The following is a 24,682-nucleotide window of genomic DNA, read 5'->3' as shown; positions in this document are numbered from 1 at the left end:
GACAGTCTAGGGGATAGAATCGATATCGGGTCAACTATTAGTCTAGAAGCGAAGAGTTTTTATATATATATAACTTTAAAAGAGAGATATTGAAGGAATTAATAAAAAGTCTTATTCTAAGGCCTATACCTATATTATATCAATTATTATTTTATATTAATTCTAATAATTTCTTAATAATAATTACTAATTATATATTATTTTAATAAAGATAAATAGTTTATTCTTTATATCTCTATTTAATCTTAAGTAGTTTTTTAATATTTCTAATAAATATCGAGATTTTAAGTTATTATATTTTTTTAACTATAAATTATTTAAGAATCATCTAGAAATTATCTACAAATACTTACTTTATATTCTAAAAGATAAGATATAATAATGTTTTTAAAATCATTTAATAATTATTTTATATAAATAAAAATAAAAATAGAATTATTATTCTAGACTCATTAGTGATCCTTAGAATGTTTATGCCTCGAAATCAAGGCCTAAATTATGAAATCACTAAAGGGTCACCACCAGTACCAGGGTCGAAGGATGAGATAAGTATGCTACACCGCTTTTATTTTGTCATTAATAGAATTCTGCCTGCACAAATTGATCCTAGCTAACGAAGGCGGTATACCATAACTTACCTATTCCATATACCTGCGACATTTGGGGAAACCACGTGACTTTTCATTCCATACCACCACAAATAAAATGGTCACCGACCTTGCGGGATAATGATTTTCCATCGACAAGTTCGTTTGAAGACACAGATACCTTGATACATAGGACGAACGATCGGGCTGAGCCGATAGTGGGCCTCCTGTTCTGTCAAATTGTGGAAAGACTAGCCGCTAGAGCTAAAGTACCTTTTTACTCTGATTTGTATCGTGTCAAAAGATTCTTCTTTTTTTGGTATATTTTCTTTTGGGGACAATTTCTTTCCAATAGTTTTGAAACTTCATTTAATTACACATGTTTTGTTGGGAAACTGTTCAAAGGTATCATCTACGTTTGTGAAAGGGATAGAAGAGTTCAAAGAGCCTGTTCTCCTGCGTAGTTACGACCCAGTACTTGTATAGCAGATGGAAGAGCACAGGGCTTAATCGGTCCAGGGGCTGTGCTCACTTTGCAGCACAGCGTGGATCAGGGCTGACAAGAAGTGGTACGTGGGGACCTCTAGTTCCTAAGCTTTATTTCTATAGGACATGAGCTCGCATCCTATGGAAATCTGGGAAAGAAAGAAAGGTCGATGGAAAAAGCAAAGTTTCTGTCTGGTAGGTTTCTGTTTCTGGTAGGTTTCTGGCAAAGTGTCGTTCTCAAGGCTATCTATCTACGTATCGTGTGTGTCAGCAGCTAGCAGGGCAAGACGAGGGTAGCAAGGCAACGGAGACGGACTTTCGGGCATCGTACCTTTTGTTACATCTGTATAGCCATACATACCTACTTCTAGAATCGCACTCTCGATCATCCTTCTGCCAGTAAATTGTGTGGATTCGATATTGGACGGTTACTCTTCCGGGTATGGTCATACTGCATACATCTATACTCCCCAAAGAGACTGAACGACCCGTGGACGAGTAATACCTACCGAGTCAAAGGTTACTTACACTTACATACATGTCATATTGTAATGCAAAGAGCCTCAGCGCAACACAACACCACTACCTGCAGTCATCCTTTCGCGCTCTTCATTTCCCCTGCAGACACAGACCTCACCATCATTCATTCGAAGTGCTACCGTGCCAGCATACATGATTACTTGCGCAATCGTTCAATTTATTGCTTTAAATAGTATAGACATTTGACCATTACATTCTTTATATTCCCTACAGTACCGCGGATTGAGATTTGGTTTTTTGGGAGGAGGGATTGGGCTAGATATTACGGAAACGGATTCGATATTACACACATCTCCTTCGATCTATCGATTGAAAGCGAACGTAAACACGACCCCGAATACTACTGGCGCAAGATTTGTCGATAAAGATTAGTACAAGTGGAAGTGGAGTGGCCTTTGCGCGAGACGGTCGGGCTAGGAGACGGTTTGCGAATTAGGTCATCCCGTCCTTGGTGAAGTGGTGCGTCTGGAATATACATTCATATACGAACTATTCGAAGCTATATTCATTACTCGCGAGCTACGCTCGTAAGCTCCCGCCCACATGTCGGACGATTTTGCGGCTCCCATAAAGGGTATCATAAAGGCACTAGATGCGGGGATAAAGTTAACGAAGAGGGTTGCGAGATCTGCGAGCGAAGGGCCGAGTAATTTAATTTATATATCGGAGTTGGCACAAAATTTACAGAAGAATTTGGAAAAGACTAGTCAGGCTATTGCGGATGCTTACAGAGATGCTGTAGGATCATATGGGGAAGATTTTGCTAAGGCGTTGATGGAGGATGGTAAGTGATGTTAAGGAATATGGGGATATATGGGAGTTATTGACTGATGATGTGGTAGAATCTATTCAAAATCGATTGAAAGAGGTTAAGATTGATCTGAGGGATCAAATTGATGAATGTCAGGATTTCGATGAAAACCTCGAATCTTTTCAAGCATCAGCTTTTACAAATGTTAAACAACAATCGAAAAGATGTCGGACGGAGTGTACTTTTATTTTCAACAATCTGCGGGATCGGATAGATCAGACGGATCGTCATCACTTTCGGATGGAGGATAGATCTCCCCCATTGAGTCCTGCACATGTACCGATTATGGAACAATCTCCTCGAAGACCACCGGTAACATGTTCTATAAATCACACCGCTCCACCATATTCATCACTGCCCTCCCAGATTGATAGACAAGTTATTGATCATAAAGTTTCGTTATCAGATCCTCCAAGGAAATCTCCCAAAAAGGAAGATCCATGGAGTCTGAGCGGACCATATTTCGATGTAGGACCAAGGACTCCTCCTCGTGGTCCATCTCCAGAACCGAGTTATCAAGAATCGATACAAGCTACGCCTCCTCCAAAATATGGATATGAAACACCACCTTCAAAGCAAATACTGATAGCTAAAGAACTGGTATATCAACGACTTAATGCGAATGAGGAATTCCTAGAACGGAGAAAACAGTCTCGTATGTCTTTTCATAACGAAATACGGAAATCAGTCTCCTCGATAGAAGAGAATAGGGCAAGCGAAACTTTTAGTGATGGATCGATGCTTACATCTCCTTGGTCCTCATATTCGTCAGCTAGTAGTCCGATAGAGAGGCATAGTTCTAGAGGAAGTGGATATGATGATTTGATAGGACGGAAAAGGAGTCAAGGTCAGACTTCTCAGGGAGGAAGTTCGAGAAATGGATCACTACGAGATCGAGATGCTACACCTGCATCTTCGAGTACGACGAAACCGGATAATGAATATTTCCCTACTGCCTCGCTAAAACCTCCGACGCCAATATCAGCGACGCCAGTCAGTCCCGGTATTAGCGAATATCAACCTTCGGAGTCAGGAACTTCATTATGGTTGAAAAGTCCAGTTAGTCCACCAATGTCTGAAATCCATGATCCAGCTTCATGGGGTAGACTAGCACCTGCTACCACAACTCCAACCTCTACTACATCCTTAGCTACCACGTTGCAACTGCCTGGTTTTGGTAACGGAGTTGAAGATGGATTAGAAGTTGTTCCTGTTATCGAAAGTGGTTTAGAAGTTGTACCAACTCAAGATCCCGAACCAGTACCAATACAACCTTCGAATCCCATTCCAGAAAATCGAAGTCAAAGTCAATTAGCAATGCATAGAGCCACTCCTTCAATGAGAAGTATAGATTGTCCTATGAGGCATGATAGTTCGTTTTATAAATTCGATGGATTTTGTCCAGGAGCTAAAGCCATGATTAGAGGGGAAACTGGGTTTAAAGTCGTTAAGAGACCTTCGGTATGTGGAATTTCCTGTTCTTTACTTTTACTTTGTTCATTGTTTCATTGGTCAGATATTATTCGCGCCCCCTTGCTAATACTTAGGTTTCTCTGTACTAACAGAAGGATCAGGGCCATTATAGTGCTACTCTGAGTGCGAGATGTATTAAATGTGCTTATGAGGTTGGATGGAATGATGTGGAAAAGGATAGATTACTTGATCGTATGTGTAAATTGCTTTTTGAGCGTGGGAAAGGATGCTAATCTGAGTTCGTGTATAGGTTCTGGTATATATTCTAATACCGGCATTCGATGGCGTCAACGATTTATTTCCAAATGTCACCTTAAAACGTCTTCAATAGATGATCCTATCTATGGTGTATGTAGCCATTCCTTTCTTCCTGCGTTCTAAACTCAAATAAATAACTAACATCCCAATCAAGTGTATATTCTGTATTGAAGATCATCGCACAGTTGAAGAACACGACGCAACCGTTTTCTTTAGCGTAACATCCCTATTTCGTCACCTAGCCCGTCATCCTCGTCCTCTTCCTCAAGTAGCAGGTATTACAACCGTCTATGGAATTCAACCTCCTTCAGTCCTTGACTTCGACATTCAATTCACCATCCACGAACCTAAATTTTCTCCCTATTGCATGTCTGAGATCACATCCAAAGTAGCATCTCGTCCTACCGCTCACGCAATAACAACCCATCATCCAAAACCTGTCGCCAAAACTTTTCGTGATCCTGACGGTCAGCAAAGTATGCATTTTGCAGACGGTGCGAAAATTGTGGGGATTACGTTTCCGGAACGCTTTGGAGGTACTTGGTGTATAGGATATCATGATGGTGAACGAGGTTCTTTTCCCGCAAACACTGTTTCTTTCCTTTCGCCACCGCGAGATGAAGTAAAAATGAATCCACAGAGTTCTCTTCAAGCAGTCGCGAAATGGGATTGGAAACCGAAAGATAAAGAAGAAGGATGGCTTAAATTTTCGAAAGGAGAGAGAATCTATAGTGTAGGGTATGCATGGCAAGATCAGTGGTGTTGGAGTGGCTGTACTAGTAAAGGAAAATGGGGACTTTTCCCGAGTAGTTTTGTGGAGGACTTAATAAGTACGGATTCTTCGTCTGGTAATGCTAAAGCGTCGAAGATATTGGGCACGGATATTGAGAAAAAAGAAAGAGGAGGGTTAGGAGCAGCTTTTGGGTTCTCGGGAGGAAAAGGGAGGATGGTTAGTTTTCCTTCTAGTTTGAGTAGGAATAGGAGTGTGAGGGGACCACAAAGTCCGGTGCAGAAAGAGGGAGAGGCGCTGAGGGAAAGAAGTGGGAGTTCGCTGAGTGGGTTGATGGGGTATGGACATCGGAGGGCGGCGAGCGTGAGGAGTAATGGGAGTACGGCGAGTACGCCTAGTAGTCCGTTGGTGGGGGTGCAGTCTGGATTGGAGGTGGATGTGGGGATGAGACCGGGGACTTCGGGGGGTGATGGTGGGTTAGTTGGTGGTGGAAGTGGGAGTGGAAGTGGAAATAGGGGGAGTAGTGGAAGTGTAGGATCGGCTTCAAAGGGCGCGCCGGGGAATGTGAATAGAGGGAGTAATGGGAGTATGAGTGGGGGAATTTTGGGGAGTAGTTGGTTGAGGAGTTAGGGGGTGGGTGGAATGGGGGGGAGGGGAGGGGATCCCAACTATGACTTCCTATGATAATAACGACATATATACACACACACACACATGTACCTCGCAAGCATGAATATGAATAAACATCAATATCAATATCAATATCAATATCAGCATCAAAATCAAAATCAAAATCAATACAGAGATAAAGGCAAAGATGAAGAAAAGGGCGAACGCAAATGCAAACGCACCCAAAAAAGAAAGAAAGAAAGAAAGAAAGAAAGAAGAAAGAAAGAAAGAAAGAAAGAAAGAAAGAAAGAAAGAAAGAAAGAAAGAAAGAAAGAAAGAAAGAAAGAAAGAAAGAAAGAAAGAAGAGGAAATCCCTAAGTACTCTGGGTGATATGGGATGCAAGTCGAATTCTGGATTCTGGATTCTGAATATCTATGGATAGGTGAATGATTTAAATTTTGAATTTTGAATTCGATAGGATGAGGTGAGATGAGGTGAGATGGGATGGGATGGGATTTGCAGGGATGAAATGAGATGGGATGGGATGGGATGGAGAATGGGATTTGTAGAGCTGGGATGGAGAATGGTGAATAGATATTGATTGGATGGATTGGATGGGTTTGAATAGGTATTGGATTGAATGGAGAATAGGAATTGATTGAATGGTGAATAGGTATTGAATTGATTGGATGGATTGGATGGGTTTGATTTGAAGCTGGAGTTGGAGTCGGAGCTGGAGCTAGAATATGGGATTTGAGATTTGAGATTTGAGATTTGAGATTTGAGATTTGAGATTCGGAATACCATAGTTAGTTATTAGTTATGTTATGTTATTTTATTTTATATCATGTTATTTTCAGGAGTAAGTAAGTTTATTGAGATAGACTAAGGTCAAGGTGTCTATTTTCCATTGGCTTGCTTGTTGAGTATTGAGTATTAAATATAATCGATTGATTTGTTGATTTATGAAATTGATTTACAAAAATTTTTTATTCTGTTCATTCTGTTCATTTTCAATATTTCATTTCATTCCATCCATTCATATTACTATTCCACGCTATGCATACCTAGATAGATACTATCGAGAGAATCAAAACCAGCAAAAAAGAATGATCGAAAATGATTAAACCGCATATAAAGCTCGTGTGAATATCTCCCTCGCTTCGACTTTGCTTTTTCCCTCTCTCCCGATTTCCATTGTCATTTCCATTTCCGAGTCTCCCCATTTCCCTTCCCCCTATCCTTCCCATCAAACCACAATGTCATCAAGAACAATAAAATGAAAACCCAATCAAAGCTCCTTCTTCGATTCGATATTCGGAGCCGTCTTATTAATAAAACTTCTTCCCATCGCAATTGTTTCCCCTTGTCCTCTTTGTCTCTGCCAGAATCTGTTAATTTCGTTAGTCTCTGATACTATCCCATGCAATTCCGTAACTTCTAAAACATACCTCTCCTCTGCAGTTCCATGACCTCTCAAACTCGATTCTCTTGCTTCTTCCTCTAGCGTATTTCTACTAATCTTCTCCCCATTTGTAATGCCTCCTGAAGCAGCCTTCTCCGCAGCTTCTTGCGATATTGTTTCCTGTAAGTATTGTCTATCACGTCCACAATTAGTTCACGTCTTAAAGAAAAACACAAATACCCTTTGAACGAGAAAAGGGGCACAAACGAAGCAAACATGGCAGGAACAACATACTTCCTAACTGCAAATCTTTCTTTTCTCTCTCTCTGTAATCCCGGACTATCGATTTTACTCAATGCCAATCGAATACCTCTTCTCAAGGTCAAATAAATATGTTCGGAGAAAAACATAGTAAGTAGCACTCCCCATCCCGTCATTTTACTTGGTGTTCCATCCGGTCCAAGTCCATCCCCGGAAAATAGGTATACCAGAGCTGCTGTACTAAGACTTCCCAACCATGACAAGAAACCCAATGCATCAAGCCATGGGCCTATAGAATCCGCGCGCCATGGAACAGGACGTTGAGTTTCCAGTGCGATTTTGAGAGCATCACCTCTAAGTTCAATCCAATTATTAATCAAGAAAGAAATACCAGTAAGAGGCCAAACGACTGAGAAGAGGGACAAATAACCGAATTGAATAACCATTTCTCGGAAATCTGTTGTTACGTCATAGATGCCCAATTCGGCTTCATTTCTTACACGGGTTAAGAATGCGGCCTCTTCTGGATGATCACTTTCCGGTGTTGAGGAACCTCCACGTTTGGCGGCACGATCTGCTTGGACTTCTTTGTATTTTCTGAAGACGCTACGTTTGACGTATGGAACAATAACTTCGAGAGCGAAATTGACGATTTGTGCTGTGACTGTAAAGTAGATGACCTGTTTCTTTAGCCTGTCGGGATTAATTTGGAATCCTGCTTTTGGTGCTGTCATTTGTTCATCATTCTCCGCGAATGGTCTCACGGCCATTTGGAAAATATCGAGATGAGGGACGATGTGCTGAGCAAATGGAACATAGACAAATGCTGTGAGGAAGATTGGCATGTAAGATGTTATGAAATTGAGGACGAAGATTTTTTGAACCATTGCCGCATCATGTGCTATTGAAGGTTAGAAATATTAAAACTAGGGCACATGGGATAGTCACTTACCATCAGTAGTTTCATAATTCTCAAGATCTGTCAATTTCGAGGCAAACCCGGTCAAAAGAACAGACAGTGTTGGCATGAAAACTGTCAGGATGACAGTTGGTAAGAAAGTCTGTCTGTTATTAGCTAAGTTTAAATTCATGATCAATATACATACCAAATATGCCTTGAATGGACCATTGTAAACTTCAGAAATGAAGATCTCGATTGCAAAACAAGTTGCAATCAAACTTCCCAGTATAACAACAGCACAGAGAGCGAAAGGTACTTGTAGCAATTGACGACTCAATCTTTTCACTGGAGAGTAGAACTTGATCTGCTCTCCAGTAACTGGATCCTTGATTTCCCTTTCATGCTTGAAGTCAGGTCTTTTGTGTTGAATTTTGGATACTCCTCGAACACCCCATTGTACTGCAAGATCGGTTTCTTGTTTCTTCCAATATTCCGTGTAGACGATTCCCCACAAGCCATTGACTACGGCATATATTGGGGAGTATTGACCAAAGAGAACCCAAGCGCAAAATCCGAATGCCGCAGGAAATACCAAAAACATGAAATAAGATTGTAGAAAGGCGAAATAAAATCCAATCTTTTCACCAAATCTGTCTTTGATATCCTCTAGATCCTTGTTTGTGAGAAGATACTTGGAGGTAATTTCCTTAATCCAGGCCTTATTGAATTCATGGTCGTGAAGAGGAAATATCGATTCGACTCCCTTCCACTCCCCTCTCTTAGGCGTGATTCCAGCACCGCCTTCATTTCTTGGTTTGGTGATCAATAGGTAGACCAATCTTAATCTTTCAGCTTCAGTCATTGGTTCCGCACTCAAAGCCTCTTGCATATTCTTTTCTGGTGCAGCTGTCCGAACTCCATATAGCCAATCTTGTACTCTGGAGCGATATACTTCGGATCGTAGATGTCTGTCCGAAGCAGCTTTGACGAATATAAGAAGTGAACAGTTATCTCCATTTCGCACCTCAGTCATTAATCCAACATCGTTGAGAGCTTCAATGAGCTTCACGAATTGTGCTTCGGCTTCGACTTTGTCTGGCGGGGTAAATTAGTTATCTGCGAAATTGGATGGGAAGCATTGGGCTGTCATACTTGTAGTAGCAAAACGATAATCGATTACGAAGTCGACTCTGTGTAGAATCTGATCAGCTAATGTTCATGAACCCCTCCTGTTCACTTACTCAAAATTAGTATTCAAAGCATTTCCAAGAGCTGGATTTGGCTCGTAGATACTCTTGAGCGAAGCCATATTGTCGATGCAAATCTGCCGGAAGAACTTTGCTCGACTCAAGTTTCCGCAGATATATAGAAGAAGATATAAAATCAACAAGAGGTGAAAAGTTGGTAAATAACCAGCTCTTTGTTGAATGATAATATTCACACAAGCTTCAATCAAGCCATCAAACATCCATGACGAAATCGTCGCTAAATTTGGGGATCCTGAATTTATCCTTGTCACGTCACCTCTTTTGAAGCTTGGCTTTTGGTGAACTTGCAGAGAGCACACACACACACACACCCCACGTTCTATTCCGATTGAGTATCAATTGACCAGGTACGGGTACAATAGACAACCTTAGTAACTAACTGCCTTCTCTAGTGAATTCCAATATCGGTTATGCTTTATGGAAATGTGTCTACTTTATCCTGGATTCTGAAAGGCAACTCTTAATTGAGGATTGTCCTGATCACAGGTATATCTGATCAACACTCAACCGCAAATTGCTAAGACTACCTGATATCCGCCAACAGGCGCCAGCATCCCTCAATCATGGCACCCAAACAAAAGACCATATACCCATGGTCTCGTCGAAACAATATATTTGATCCTCCAACTCCTCTTGATTCTCTCCTTGAATCTCCTCTCCGCACATTGATCTTCTATCTCCATACCATTCTCCTCTATTTTCGTGGCACATCTTTCAAACCTCCCCGAAACAAACCTTCGGTTCGAGTTGTTTGTATCTCAGACACACATTGCAATACAATACCAATTCCACCGGGTGATCTTTTAATACATGCAGGAGATTTGACGAACGCGGGCACGGTGGAAGAGATACAGGCCCAGATAGATTGGTTGGACCAACAGCCACATAGAGAGAAAGTATTTATCTGTGGAAACCATGATAGTTATTTTGATCCCAGATCGAGGAAAGAAGAAGATAAGAAGAGGAAATTGAATTTTAAAAGTTTACATTATTTGGAGAACAAAGCTATCACATTGAAATTCAAGGGCGGGAGAAAGTTAAAGCTTTATGGATCGCCAGATATCCCTCAATGTGGCGGTTCTGATTTTGCGTAAGAAGCCCCCAATCTTTTGGAGAGGATGTGAATGCTAATCATATTCTCAATTGCCAGTTTTCAATATCAAAGACATCTTGCGCCGTGGGAGAATCGTGTACCGAAAGATACAGATATTCTCATTACACACTGTCCGCCTCGCCATCACCTCGATATCAACCTAGGTTGCAAATCATTACTGGAAGAAATATGGAAGGTCAAACCTAGACTTCATGTGTTTGGGCATATACATTCCGGACATGGTCGCGAAGCTGTGTTTTGGGACAAGGGACAAGAAGCTTACGAGAGACTCATGGAAAGGAAGAGAGGAGGCATAATCATGGACTTGATACCAAATTTGGCATGGATAGATGCTATGAAAGTGATTTGGTATGGAGTAAAGGGTATCTTATGGCAAAGGTTAATGGTTGGTCCTGCTGGTGGAAATGGTGGTCTGATGATCAATGCTGCGGTTGTTTATCAATCATCAACCGATGTGGGAAATCCAGTTGAAGTTGTAGAGCTATGAATGATGAATGTAACGGCGATTGACAAGTCTATTCCCAAGAAAACATGAGAAAAATATGGAATATAACTTTCCACAGCTCAAGACTTGTAGATATGACATGTGCTTTGAATACTATTCACTGACAGTATGCTCACCCCCCTTGGAAAAATGATCCGTAGTCCTTCGGTACTTCGAGACGGTAGTGAAATAGTTTTTCAAGTCGTCCTCCTTTATATCAACCGGTCTGAATAACTCGAATCATAGAAACAAATGATACCTAGGTATCTAATATCTGATATCTTATTGGTCAAATCACTTTCATCCTTACCGTAGCTCTCCCCGCATCCGAAGTCGGTGGGGCCGCTGGGCTCTCCTCTCATCACCAAGGCACGGAGATAAGTCGTTATCAAGGTCAAAGTATTATTTGTATTTCAAAATGCAACCTTCCTTTAAAATCTCCTGGTACTCCATGACTTTCTGTAAAGAGAATGCAATGAAAGATAAACCTCAAACAAACTCTCCCTCCAGTTTCGCATTAATACAATTACAATTACAATTACAATTACAAATACACATGCTTGCTTGGACGGTGAGTATCTCCTAAGTCGGTATACCTTCTGTGTTTCATTCGTTCGCCATTCATCCGAAAAGGCGAATCTGAATTGAGAGGCTGGATATGCCGAGCATGGAATCCCTTTCCTTTCTTTTCCTTTACCTCAATAGAGACCACTATTCCCGAGGCTACTCCACAAACTATCTTTAGGTCTTAACTATTGACTTTGATAGTATATACACTCGGGTTTCTCTTTTTTGGTTTAGGATTTTTTTTAGAATTTATTATCTTTCTCTCAGTTACATATCCTTTTTCCAATTGTGACTGTGATTGTGACTGCGATTCTGAGGATATCAAGACATTGGATTATCACAAGCTAAACGAAACGATGGCCAAGTTAACTGGACAGGAAGTCGCAGAACATAACTCGAAAGAGTCGTGTTGGGTTATTGTTCATGTATGTATTTGCCTCGCTGTATGGAGTGGCGAGGACTAATTTTTGACATAGGGAAAAGCTTATGATGTTACGGAATTCTTACCTGGTATGAAGATATGTGTGGTATCAAAGGAAGCTATATATTAACTACATCGACAGAACATCCTGGTGGACCTAAGATTATTCTCAAATATGCCGTAAATATCCCTCAGAAATAGCAATGGCATGCAGAGAAGTTAACTTTGTAATATAGGGCAAAGATGCTACAGAAGAATACGAGCCAATTCATCCCCCTGACACTCTCGATAAATTCCTAGACAAATCGAAACATCTAGGACCAGTTGATATGGGCACAGTCGAGAAGGAAGAGAAGGAATTTGATCCAGATGAAGAGGCAAGACAAGAGAGAATTGCACGGATGCCAATTCTAGAACAATGCTACAATTTGATGGATTTCGAGTCCGTGGCAAGAAGGGTTATGAAGAAGACTGCTTGGGCATACTATTCCAGCGGTGCCGATGATGAAATTGTAAGACAGACCCTTCCTATCTTCAACATTGATGCAGTTGCTAATATTAGTAGACTATGCGCGAAAATCATTCTGCCTTTCATAAAATATGGTTTCGGCCAAAGGTTCTTGTGGATGTGGAAAAGGTCGATTTTACTACAACTATGCTTGGAACGAAAGTCGATATCCCTTTCTATGTGACAGCTACAGCATTAGGAAAGCTTGGACACCCCGAAGGAGAGGTTGTCTTCACACGAGCGGCGAAGAAACACAATGTTATACAAATGATTCCAACTCTAGCATCTTGCTCGTTTGATGAAATCATGGATGCCGCAGAGGGACAGCAGGTTCAATGGTTACAATTATACGTCAACAAGGATCGAGAGATTACAAAGAAGATTGTTCAGCATGCTGAGCATCGTGGTTGCAAGGGTCTATTCATCACAGTCGATGCTCCTCAATTAGGAAGAAGAGAAAAGGATATGCGTTCAAAATTTACGGACGTAGGATCTTCTGTTCAATCAAGCAGTGGACAATCCACGGACAACTCTCAAGGTGCAGCAAGAGCTATTTCGAGTTTTATCGATCCAGCTTTGAGTTGGAAAGATATTCCTTGGTTCAAGTCTATTACCAAGATGCCCATCATTCTCAAGGGTGTTCAACGTGTAGAAGATGTCATTCAAGCTGTCGAATGTGGCGTTCAAGGTGTTGTGCTGTCTAATCACGGAGGTCGTCAATTAGATTTTGCTCGATCGGGTATCGAAGTTCTCGCAGAAGTTATGCCCGTTCTTCGAGAGCGTGGATGGGAAAATCGTATCGAGATTTACATTGATGGCGGCATCAGAAGATCCACGGATATTATCAAAGCGCTTTGCTTGGGTGCTAAAGGTGTTGGAATCGGTAGACCTTTCTTGTATGCTATGAGTGCGTATGGATTGGCGGGTGTAGACCGTGCTATGCAGTTGTTGAAAGATGAGATGGAAATGAATATGAGGTTGATTGGGTGCTCGAGTGTGGATCAGTTGAATCCGACATTGATCGATACTAGAGGATTAAGTTCACATACTACAATGGTTCCGATTGATACTTTGGTAAGTTTCCTCTCTTGACATGCATGCTATGAGAAATGACTGGCAGCTAACGGTTAAATAGGGTATGACGACTTATGATCCTCTGGCGAATCCAGCAGAGAAAGCCAAGGCGAAGTTGTGAAGATGTGAAGATGTAGAAGATATGAAGATATATGGAGAAAGATGCGTATTTGTGGGGTGGAACTTTTTGATTAGAGAAAGAAGACTTGTACACATAATTCGAGACATTCGCATATTTTTAAATAAAACCTTAGACCAATAACGCGGAACTTAAAATATTGCCACCGTCAAATGTAAAATCCCATCTCTGTACGACTCGGACCAAACGCTCCTACCGATTTCATGCCCTGGCCCGATCTAAGCCGAAACGTACTGCGTCGCCCATCAGCCCGTTCATTCCAAGCCATAGGTACCTTGAAATACTTGCTAAATGCAGTCATGAGTACATATGTTTCACACCGCAAATTTGACGATTAGACTTCTTTGAATCTTCTTTGCGTCAGAATGCATAACAGCTGATCGACTCGACGACTATGAGAACCTTTGAAAGTCATGTGTGCTGCAAAGAACAAGAAACTCGGGATTCTTCATTTTGGCTTCATCGACAGGGATAGTTTTTATACCTAGGCCCATTGATCTCTGGGCATTAATTTTCTACTTTTTACCCCCCTAGTTTCTATGGTTTGGGCGGAGGGGGGAGAGGGAAGGGGATTTATTCTAGGGGTGGGATTTCTTAGGTGCGTCATGGTGGATTCTGGCTCACTAGGTCTACCTGTCAGACTTTGATATTAAAGAGAGGTCTGAGAAAGTGGTATGGGATAGTATGGTACATGGTAAAGTAGTCCAAAAAGCAATTTCGATAATTTAAATGAAAGGTTCTCTAGCACACATTCTTTTCTTGGGTTTTGTGTTTTCGAATTCGGAACTTAATCTTGGTTGTTGAGTGAAGACATAGAACAAGTTTGGTGTATATTGTACAACTTTCATCGAGTTTGCCATCGTCGGTTTGATTTGTTTATCTGTTTATCTGTTTATCTGTTTGTTCGTTTGTCTGTTTGTGCGGCTTACTAGGTACTTGCTTGTATTGGTTTCAGACGGGTTTGTCGAGGGCTTGGAATAGATAATGTGGAAGAGGCCGAGTTTGAATACGCAGATAAATTGAATGTGGGCAGATAGATTGGTCAGGATTGATTTGCACACCTAGGATTGCGTCGAAAGGACATCAGAGCAGAGAGTGAATATTTGGATGGGATTCGACTCGGATTTTTAGATTGAACGAGAGTGAAGGATCGACGAAATACAACGTTAGGGTTTGGATTGGGAGATGAGCTGAAATAGGATGAGCCGGAATGGAATGAGAAATGAAGATATGATACGAGGAACAAATCCAAGCACAAGAACGAGAGCGATATGAGTGTATGAATCAGTACGGTACGGAACGAAACAAAACAGACGCATCGAAACAACAAAGACTAGGAAAAGGCATACTTGATAAACGAACGAGGAAACGAAGAACAACTTAGCAACGAAATACCATATTTGCAGACGGGAGGACGGAAGATATATATGATAGGGAGAGGAGAAAGGAAGAGAAGAACCGCAGAAGAGTAGGAAACTGTGAGCATACGTAGGGCATCTGTTGAGAATTTGTGATATTTGGAGAGAGGGCAATAGGAAGATTTGATTGCAAATCTGCTGAGTTGCTTGGAGCTACACCGAGGAAGGGTGCGCGAAGAGAAGAGATATATATCTATACTGGGTTTGGAGAGAATTCGAGCGGACAGGTGAAGAATCGAACATACGGCTGGAAGGAAATAATCTGCGGCGTTATATCGTGGGATTTTGCAGAGTCATATTGTGAAAGGACGATCAAGAGGGATCAGTGCGGAACTTCATTCTCGTACTGAAGATATTGCGAGATATTCACCCATCCGCCCATCTACAATTCACATACGCCATACGGTCACCTCATAACTACCTACCTATATCTATTACGAGACCACGTACTCGACTCCTCAATCTCGACCGTCAACAAACTTTCCTCCCACACCTGATAGACCCGAATTAAGAAAAATGAGCACCTCCCTCGAAGCCAAGATAGTAGTGCTAGGCGCCCAAGGCGTAGGCAAAACATCACTCCTTCTTCGATACATAAAAAATCAGTTTAATCCGAAAACTACGACGTCGACGGTTGGGGCTAGTTTTCTGACGAAGAGAGTGGTGGATGCCGAGAGTGATACAGTTGTGAGATTACAGATTTGGGATACGGCGGGGCAGGAAAGATTTAGGTATGTATCTGGTGTGGAATTTCCTTGTGGCGAGGGGAGTTGATGTGTCTGAGGGAAGGTTGACGGGAAAGATGTGTGAACGGGGGAGGGCGAGGGTCACATATTGAGGAATGGGGATAAGAACAAGAACAATGCAATACAAGATGACATGCTAACCATTTTATTCCCAATCTATAGATCTATATCCCGCCTTTACTACCGCGGGGCAAATGCCTGTATCCTCTGCTACAGCATCACATCCCAAACCTCGTTCACCGAAATGTCCGTCTGGCTTACCGAACTCCGTCGCAATCTTCCTGCGGATATCATCCTCCATGTCGTAGGTACCAAAGCTGATCTCGTTGCTAAAGATCCTAGTGCAAGAGAAGTTCCATTCGAGAGATGTATTGCATATGTAGCCGAAAACGTCACATCTATTTTAGGCAGCACACCACCTGCTACTGCTTTGGGTGACCGTGGGTTCGGCAGTTGGGGCGGCGCCGGAGGTGGAGTGTGGGGATCTGGTGGTCAAGGCACAATGGGGATAGAAGGTGCACGATCACCTTCTAGTAAGAGAAGTTCTGGATTCTGGGGTATGGAAGTGGGATGGGATTGTTGTCATGAAGTTAGTGCGGAGAGTGGAGAGGGCGTGGAAGAGGTTTTTAGAGTTATCACGAGAAAACTTGTGGAACAGAATAATAAGATGAAAGAACAACTTTTGAGTGCGGTAGCGACTCCCGGTACGCCTATGGGGAATGACGGGATGGGGATAGAGGGGCAAACGGGATATTTTGATGGGATTATGAGACCTGGTGGAAGTTTTAGAGTGGGAAGAGGAGATAGGAGGAGTTGGTTGCTGGGACTCACGGGGGGAACACCGCTTGGAGGGAGTGATGCTGGGACGGGGGTGCGGATTGGGAGTACGTATGGAAATGGGAATGCGGATGGGAGGGAGAGGAGGGATGAAGAGAGGGGTGAGGGGGGTGAGATTAAGAGGAGGGGGGGATGTTGTTGAGAGGAGAACACTCGATTTTATAAGAAGAGAGTGGGTGGAGCTTCTAGAGATTATGTTGAAAGATGGGTAGTTCGATTGATGACGATATCACGAAAGAGCACTTTTACACTCAGATCTATTGGGTAAGGAGGAGCAAAGAAAGAATGGTGCATATAAATCATTCTTCGTCTCTTTTAATACTAGTCTGGTCGCCATAACCGAGATTGGAAATTCCACTTCAAGGGATTGGATATCGATATTGGATAGTCGACTCCGAAATTCGAAAGAAAGTGAGCTCGAAAAAGAGAATGAGAGAAAGAAGGAAGAAGAAGAAGGAAAGAGGCAGGGGGAGGAGAGAGAGAGAGAGAGAGAGAGAGAGAGAGAGAGAGAGAGAGAGAGAGAGAGAGAGAGAGAGAGAGTTGATACCCTTTTTTATTTATTACTTTTCTTGATTTTATTTTTGGTTATGTTCCTGCCTTTTGTTTTCATTCGGGGCATTTGTATTTTGTGTCTATATGAGGGGCCGAGGGGGTTTGATTTTATTTCATGTGATAGAATAGGGGTGAATGGGTAAGGGGTCAATAAGAGGTGAGCGGGGGAGTTGTGATGATTGGGAAATGAATGCATACATACATACGAGGCGTTTTTTTGTTTTGTTTTTTTGTTTTGTTTTTTTCTGTTCTTTGCATTGGTCGCTGGAGGGAGGATATTCATTTTGGGGGATGGAGTGGCTTTTGGGTGGGCAAGATATGTATTGAGGGGATGGGGATGGGGATAGAATTATATGGGGGTAGATACCTAGGTACTTATGCCATGGATGTTATGGATGTTATGGTAGGAGATTACGATGTTGAGGTTTGTGGTTTGATGTGGTGTGATGTGGTGTGATGCGGTCAGTGGTGTAGTGGGTTGGCGGGTTAGAAAGGAGGGGGATGAGTGGGGAATTGATATCTATTTATCTATTCATTTATTTATCTACCTATCTACCTATCTACCTACCTATCTATCTATCTACCCAGGTATCTAAGTATCTAAGTAATGAATAGGAGGAGTGGGGTATCATAGATAAAGCTGAAGGGGGCGAAGTGGGATGGGATGGGATATGTAGAATATATGAATTACATATGAGATATGAGGTGTTGATTATTAGTATATTGTTTACTTGGTTGTTTGATTGTTTGTTTGATTGATTGATTGTTTGATTGATTGTTTGTTTGTTTGCTTTTTTGATTGTTTGTTTGATTGTTTGTTTGATTGTTTGTTTGATTGTTTGTTTGATTGTTTGTTTGATTGTTTGTTTGATTGTTTGTTTGATTGTTTGTTTGATTGTTTATTTGATTGTTTGTTTGATTGTTTGTTTGCTTGTTTGTTTGTTTACTTGGTTATTTGATTAATTATTTATTTATTTATTTGATTTCTTATAATATAGAGTTTCTGAAATATTATATAATATATATATATTTTAGAGTATAGGGAGTATAGGATAGATGTAGATGTAAATGTAAATGTGAATATATATATATGAATTTATATATATATGTATTTTGAAGTATAGGGAGTATAGGGAGTATAGGATAGATGTAGATGTAAATGTAAATGTGAATATATATATATGAATTTATATATATATGTATTTGAAGTATAGGGAGTATAGGGAGTATAGGATAGATGTAGATGTTAAATGTAAATATAAATATATATATAGATTTATATATATAAATAACGGTATATAATAATATAAATAAATAAACATATAACGAGATAGTAAGATAACGTAAGATAAAACAAAACAAGATAAAATAAGACAAGACAAGACAAGATAAGATAAGACAAGACAAGACAAGACAAGACAAGACAAGACAAGACAAGACAAGATAAGACAAGATAAAACAAGACAAGATAAGATAAGATAAATATATATATCTATATCTATATATACTATACTATCTATAATAATACTAGTTGGTATATACTATATACCTAACATATAGGATTTAAAACACGGTTTATAACTAGAAGCTGATTGGTCGAAAAAAAATACTGATGCCTTGTACGGCGAATATCAAAAATTAGGAAATAGATTGGAATAGATTAGATAGATATTATTAATAGGTATAGTAGTTATAACAATATATAAAATGAAATCGAAAGAGATTTCAGAATTCTATAAATTGAGAGTTTTTCAATGATATAATTTTATATTAATAAGCTATAGTTAATGAAAGAAATAATTTGATTAGAGAGTAGATTGAAGAGATTAAAGATTTTAAAGATTGAATAAATGTTTTTGATTGGTTGAAGGTTCGGGATTTGCGAGAAGAGATAAGGAATTAGAAAGAGGAGGGGATTAGAAAGGGGAGGGATTAGAAAGGGGAGGGATTAGAAAGGGAAGGGGGAGGAGGAGGGGATTAGAAAGGGAAGGGGAGGAGGAGGGATTAGAAAGGGGAGGGGATTAGAAAGGAGAGGGGATTAGAAAGAGGGGGGGTAAGAGGGGAGAAGGGGTATTAGATTTATTAGATTTATTAGATTTATTAGATTTATTAGATTTATTAGATTTATTAGATTTATTAGATTTATTAGATTTATTAGATTTATTAGATTTATTAGATTTATTAGATTTATTAGATTTATTAGATTTATTAGATTTATTAGATTTATTAGATTTATTAGATTTATTAGATTTAGGCTTAAAGACGCCTTGGGCGCCCTTATACGAGCTAGAAGCGAGAGGCTAGCGAAATCTTATTATTATTATTATTATTATTATTATTATTATTATTATTATTATTATTATTATTATTATTATTATTATTATTATTATTATTATTATTATTATTATTTGAAGTTCGGGGTTGAATATACCCCACTTAAGCCTGTACACAGACCACCACTCCAAAAAGCTTACAATCTCTGAATAGCTTCAAAAACTTCAAAATTCATATTTTAATTAGGATTCTAAAAGCTGCGCAGCACGAGCATAGGCGTAGATCCTGAGTGGCATTAAAAATAACTACGGAGAGCGCTAGCAAGGCCATTGTTATTTTTAGCCACGAAGAGCCGAGAAAAAGCTCGTTTCTTATAATATAGATTTTCTGAAATAATATAGATTTGCTGCGATAATATAGATTTTCTGAAATAATATAGATTTTCTGAAAAAATATAGATTTGCTGAGATAATATAGATTTTCTGAAATAATATAGATTTTCTGAAAAAATATAGAGTTTCTGAAATATTATAGATTTTCTGAAATATTATATTATATAATATATATATGTGTATATTTTGAAGTATGGGATGAATATAGATGTGAATGTAAATGTAAATATAAATGTGAATTTATATATATAAACAACAGTATATAACCATATAAACAAATAAACATATAACGAGATAATAAGATAACGTAAGACAAGACAAGACAAGATAAAACAAGACAGATATATGTATTCATATCTATATCTATATATACTATACTATCTACGATAATACCAGTTGGTATGTACTATGTACCTACTATATAATATAAAAAAATGCGTTCGTAAATGCCTCTCTCCATACCTAGGTAGGTATTCTTCCTTGGATTTCTTTCCTTTCCTTTCCTTTCCTTTCCTTTCCTTTCCTTTCCTTTCCTTTCCTTTCCTTTCCTTTCCTTTCCTTTCCTTTCCTTTCCTTTCCTTTCCTGCGCCCCCTCCTTCCTTCTTTCCGTGCCGTTCCTGTCCGTGCCGTTCCTGCGCCCTTTTCCATTCCTTCTTTGAATCCCTTGGGATGAAGAATGAGATATGTATGTATGTATGGATGTATAACTAGGTATGTATGTATAACTATGTATATAAAAGAATTAATAAATGAATAATATCATCCCCCAAACTCCTCCAAACTCCTCCAAACTCCCAAATCCCCTTCTGCCTCTGCTTCTCCTCCTCAAACCAAGCACAAGCTCAAGCTTCCAAAACAACCGCCCTCTCACTCCTCCTATGCTGATGACCCGTCCCCATCTCCGTCCTCGGCGCCACACTCAACATCTTCCCCCCCTGTTCCTCCCAACCCTGTTGCCCCTGTCCTTGTCCCTGTCCCTGTCCCAGCAGCGGACTCCCACGACTCCCCTTCATCATCGCTTCCACTCTCTCCTTGCTACTCATCAAGCCCCCGGAACTAGCAATTCCTGCACCCCACTGTTCTTCGACGCCGGGAACCACGACGAGTGTCGGCGTGGAAGGTTTGGAAGTTTGTTTTACTTTGATATCGCTAGGGATCCCATTTTCGATCCTATTTCCGCTCCCCGAGGAGTTCCCCGAAGTCCCGCTTTGTCCTTTTGACGATGAGGAGGAGGAGGATGGAGATAACACGCCCCCGCGAAAACTCAACTCCGTTACGCTTTCCAGCGGCGAGCCAGTTTTCGCATTTACATCCTCCCCCGTGATGACTTTCTTCGCACTCCCGGAAACGGGACTTCGAATCCCGGAGCCGGGGGCGGGAGATTTCTCGCGATTACGTTTCGATATCGTGCCGCTGGTTTTGATGGGGATGAGTAATTGACGCTGTTGTCTCGAGACGGAGATTTGTCGTGCGATGGAGACGCCGGCGGCGGATTCGAGACGTTTTTGCTCTGGGTCCTGCGTGCGGGAGGTGGGGACGGAGAGGGATTCGGGGTCGTCGTCGAATTGGAGGGAGAGGAGGGAAGGGGTGATGGAGGAGGTGGATTCTTGTTTTTGGTGGGTGGGGGGTTCGGGGAGGGGGGAGATGCTGGAGATGGTGCGTGGGGGGTGGGGAGAAGCGGGAAGGGGGATTTTTCGTGGCGAGGAGATCGAGGTGCTGGTTGATGATGACATGGGGGATTTTTGGAGCGAGGGACGAGGTGATATGAGGGATGCACTGGAGGATGATTGTTGGATTGAGGGTCTAGGTCTAGGTCTCAGACCTTGATTTTCAGATATGGGAGATTTGAGGATGGGACGAGGTGCATTTTCTGATGATCGAGTGGTGGTATTGAAAGCTGAAATGATTGGTCGTGGGCCGGGAGTAGATTTAACGGAGATTTTCGTTTCCTTGTCCTTCTGGGAAGATTGAATATGTGTTGGCGATGCTTTCCTCGAACCTCTTTCTCTCACTTTTTCTTGCTCGAGCATTATGGGTATTGTGTTTGTATTGAAACTGCCCGGTACACTTGAGAATGATGAAGCAGAATGTGATGATGATATCGTGCTAGCTTCACTGGTCGTAGATCCCGATACTGAAGATGGGGCTCCGTGATTTTGTTTCTTGGAATTGATCATCTGCCATGTTGGTTCCCTTTCCTCAAACCTTGATTTGGTTGCTGTTAATTGTGATGTGGTGTATAAATCTTCTCTTTCTTGGCCATTCATGGAACGTGCATCGGCTTCTGATTCCTCAGCGGACGATGGAGATAAAAGTTGAGATTCGTCTGGTGACCAAGTACGTGCTGATTGGAGTTGAGGTCTCGATCTTGGAGAACTTGATGATGATCTCGTTGATTGTTTGCGTGGTTTCTGAGTAGATGTACTTGATGAAGAATCGTTATGTTCATGTCCACGACGGTTCGTGGAGGTTTCGTCATCAATAACAAGATTGGCGTGGAGATCGTTATCTAAACCTGGGGCGAATGAAGGTCTAGAGGGAGATAGAGCGGCGGGTGAGGTGTTGGATCTATTTAGCAACGACTTTTCTCTTGTTGGTGAGCTTTCACGATTGCCTTGTCTTGAGGGTGTGCTTGGAAAGAGAGAGAATGATGGGCTGTTGTGGTTTGGTTGTGGTGAGGTAGCCCTACATTTTGTGAGTGCTCTTGTACGGGCCTCAAGTTCTGCTTCCTGATTCAAGTTGTGAGTGTGGTTCGAATATGATGGAAAGAATATCAAACCTTATTCGCAAGTGCTTCTTCAACACTTTTCAGTCGATCAAGTGTTGCTTGGCGTCTTTGGAGTAACGAAGAGGTGGTAGTGGAAGGTTTCTGTAAAATATCCCCAAACATAACACTATACCTTTCCATCTGTACCGAAGGAAGTGCAAGATCAAGTTTTGGTCCTTCGGGTGACACTTTAGGGTATGATCGTAGAACTTCAACTCCAATGGGACCTTGAACACGAATATCTGGAGTTCCTGCTCGAATACTTGTTGAAGTTGAGGGTTGGAATAAAGGTTGTAAACCCGGTGTCGTTGGTGCCGTTTGCGATCTTTTCATGTCAGGTTTCTTACCAGTTTTACTAGAAGTTGAACGACCACGAGATCTACCAGTGCGTTTAGTCTCTGGTGAGGAAGGATCGCTCGTTGGAATTTCTTGTTGTGATTCTGGTTTCAGTTGATAGAATGATGCAGGTGTCTTTTCCCTCTTACTTCCAAATAAGCCAAACCACTTCCGCCCTTTCTTTTGCTTCGGAGCAACAATAGAATCGGCATAATGAGACATGTCGTCCATTGGATCAAGAGTACGGACTGGTTCCATCCCGAGAGAGTGTTGACCTTGTTGCCAGTTTTCTGGTGGGTGTGAAGGACTTCCAAGTGCCATGCCAATCTCAAGTTCACTAACGTTAGGTTGAACAGTCCTGCTTGTCTTGATAGAATCAGGACTGTAGGGTCGTGGTGAAGGTGCAAGCATTTGGGGCACAGCTGGTACAACTGGTGAAGGTGGGGGTCGAGTAGAAGGTAAAGGAAAGTTATAAAACGTAGGTCCGTCTATCCCATGTGCTGTCAGAGGGTTGAAGAATAGATCGTCCCGTGTTTCTCTCTTGACAGTATGAGCCCTCTTGGGTAAATTTCCTGACGATTTTTTTGTTCCACCTGAAGTTGATGGTCTCTGTGGAAGTTTAAGCCGGTCTTCGCGACCAAGGTCGAATTTTTGGAATGTATTGTTACCAATATCCCTGGCCTGTGCATCATCTGTAACATGAAGTGAAGCACTAGAGGCTGTTGCATCTCGACCTCTAAAACGAGACATCACCGACTTCGACCTAGTTATATTTTTCGACATAGTTTATACCCTGGGTCTGAGCCTGAACTTTCGTGCCTTTTTGAACCGATAAAATGGGTCTACTCGAGTATTTTTGTTGACGATGATGAAATGTGATGTGACTGATGTAAATGGTGAAACGAGTATATTGATCGAATATATTTCTTAAAGGAATGGACAGGTAACACCAGGAGACCCTTGAAATGCGAGAACAAATCGCGGAGAAGCAGAGAGATAAAAAGAGTGGAATACTCTTGACCAGAGAGAGAAATCGAGAAGAGATCGAAGATATGACAAAGAAGGGGAGAAAAGAATAACAAAATGATCAAGGAAAATGGTTACATGACTTATCTGTTAGTTGCATCGCACATCTCCTTCAGCCCTGTAAGTTGGAGCAAGTAAGAAGAGATGGGGTACCTCGGGACATTGTGATTGTTTGATGTAAATGGGACGTTTAATTTAGAGATTTGGAGAGAGGACAAGGGGAAGGGGTTAGGTCTGGACAAGGCGAGGCCAAGCGAGTGGGGAGTTCACAATGACCATACATACAGTAGTGTAATAATCATAAAAAGCTGTCAATTTGTGTGTAGTCAACCTTGACGTAGCACATTTAATCAGCTATCTAGGGTGAGTAAAGGCCTTCAAGTGGCTGATTAAATGTTAGGATTCTTACAACGATTTGAGCCCTTTTAGACATGGGATGAGATTACCCAGTTGTGGAGTCTAGATGTCTAGATGATTTGCTCCTAGATTCCAGGTGGATTGTGATTTGGAGCAGGGAAGATTCCGTTCCGTACCAGGTGATTGTTTTGACTGGTACTGTACTGGGAATTTCCTACAGATATTGTTCTGGAAGGAAATTGGATTTCAAGATGTTTGGGATATCCAAAACCCAAAATATGGTTGTGTGGTAGCATAAGGTTGCTATGTTGACATGCATCCCCAATGTTCTTACATCCGG

General features: G+C 41.2%; 7 protein-coding genes across 7 annotated transcripts; 5 read left to right on the top strand and 2 right to left on the bottom strand.

Annotated features, from left to right (window-relative positions):
• Positions 1-1,204: 1,204 nt before the first annotated feature.
• Positions 1,205-5,515, top strand: EAE98_009679 (uncharacterized protein; the record flags this gene model as incomplete). Its single annotated transcript, XM_038957300.1, has 5 exons — positions 1,205-2,397; positions 2,456-3,885; positions 3,990-4,089; positions 4,148-4,245; positions 4,310-5,515. The coding sequence occupies exons 1-5, from the start codon at positions 2,157-2,159 to the stop codon at positions 5,513-5,515; spliced, it is 3,075 nt and encodes a 1,024-aa protein (XP_038806239.1). The 5' UTR covers positions 1,205-2,156.
• Positions 5,516-5,702: 187 nt separating this feature from the next.
• On the top strand, positions 5,703-5,885 carry EAE98_009678 (uncharacterized protein; the record flags this gene model as incomplete). The annotated part of the gene is made up of 1 exon (XM_038957299.1): positions 5,703-5,885. One exon carries the CDS (start codon positions 5,703-5,705, stop codon positions 5,883-5,885), a length of 183 nt encoding a protein of 60 aa, XP_038806238.1.
• Positions 5,886-6,786: 901 nt separating this feature from the next.
• On the bottom strand, positions 6,787-9,371 carry EAE98_009677 (uncharacterized protein; the record flags this gene model as incomplete). The annotated part of the gene is made up of 7 exons (XM_038957298.1): positions 6,787-6,886; positions 6,947-7,093; positions 7,168-8,062; positions 8,114-8,222; positions 8,268-9,157; positions 9,215-9,252; positions 9,304-9,371. The coding sequence occupies 7 exons, from the start codon at positions 9,369-9,371 to the stop codon at positions 6,787-6,789; spliced, it is 2,247 nt and encodes a 748-aa protein (XP_038806237.1).
• A 522-nt stretch (positions 9,372-9,893) lies between these two features.
• EAE98_009676 (uncharacterized protein) lies at positions 9,894-10,931 on the top strand (the record flags this gene model as incomplete). Its single annotated transcript, XM_038957297.1, has 2 exons — positions 9,894-10,420; positions 10,481-10,931. The coding sequence occupies 2 exons, from the start codon at positions 9,894-9,896 to the stop codon at positions 10,929-10,931; spliced, it is 978 nt and encodes a 325-aa protein (XP_038806236.1).
• A 920-nt stretch (positions 10,932-11,851) lies between these two features.
• On the top strand, positions 11,852-13,619 carry EAE98_009675 (uncharacterized protein; the record flags this gene model as incomplete). The annotated part of the gene is made up of 6 exons (XM_038957296.1): positions 11,852-11,920; positions 11,972-12,005; positions 12,059-12,096; positions 12,153-12,428; positions 12,482-13,498; positions 13,560-13,619. The coding sequence occupies 6 exons, from the start codon at positions 11,852-11,854 to the stop codon at positions 13,617-13,619; spliced, it is 1,494 nt and encodes a 497-aa protein (XP_038806235.1).
• Positions 13,620-14,261: 642 nt separating this feature from the next.
• EAE98_009674 (uncharacterized protein) lies at positions 14,262-16,780 on the top strand (the record flags this gene model as incomplete). Its single annotated transcript, XM_038957295.1, has 2 exons — positions 14,262-15,786; positions 15,964-16,780. The coding sequence occupies exons 1-2, from the start codon at positions 15,572-15,574 to the stop codon at positions 16,778-16,780; spliced, it is 1,032 nt and encodes a 343-aa protein (XP_038806234.1). The 5' UTR covers positions 14,262-15,571.
• Positions 16,781-20,698: 3,918 nt separating this feature from the next.
• On the bottom strand, positions 20,699-23,987 carry EAE98_009673 (uncharacterized protein; the record flags this gene model as incomplete). The annotated part of the gene is made up of 2 exons (XM_038957294.1): positions 22,636-23,987; positions 20,699-22,585 (listed from the first exon to the last, which is right to left on the bottom strand). The coding sequence occupies exons 1-2, from the start codon at positions 23,740-23,742 to the stop codon at positions 20,699-20,701; spliced, it is 2,994 nt and encodes a 997-aa protein (XP_038806233.1). The 5' UTR covers positions 23,743-23,987.
• Positions 23,988-24,682: the final 695 nt, after the last annotated feature.

The sequence above is a fragment of the Botrytis deweyae genome (assembly GCF_014898535.1).
Source record: "Botrytis deweyae strain B1 chromosome Unknown BDEW_030, whole genome shotgun sequence".
NCBI classification, from domain to species: Eukaryota; Fungi; Ascomycota; class Leotiomycetes; order Helotiales; family Sclerotiniaceae; genus Botrytis; species Botrytis deweyae.
This window is presented reverse-complemented; position numbering and strand designations above follow the sequence as displayed.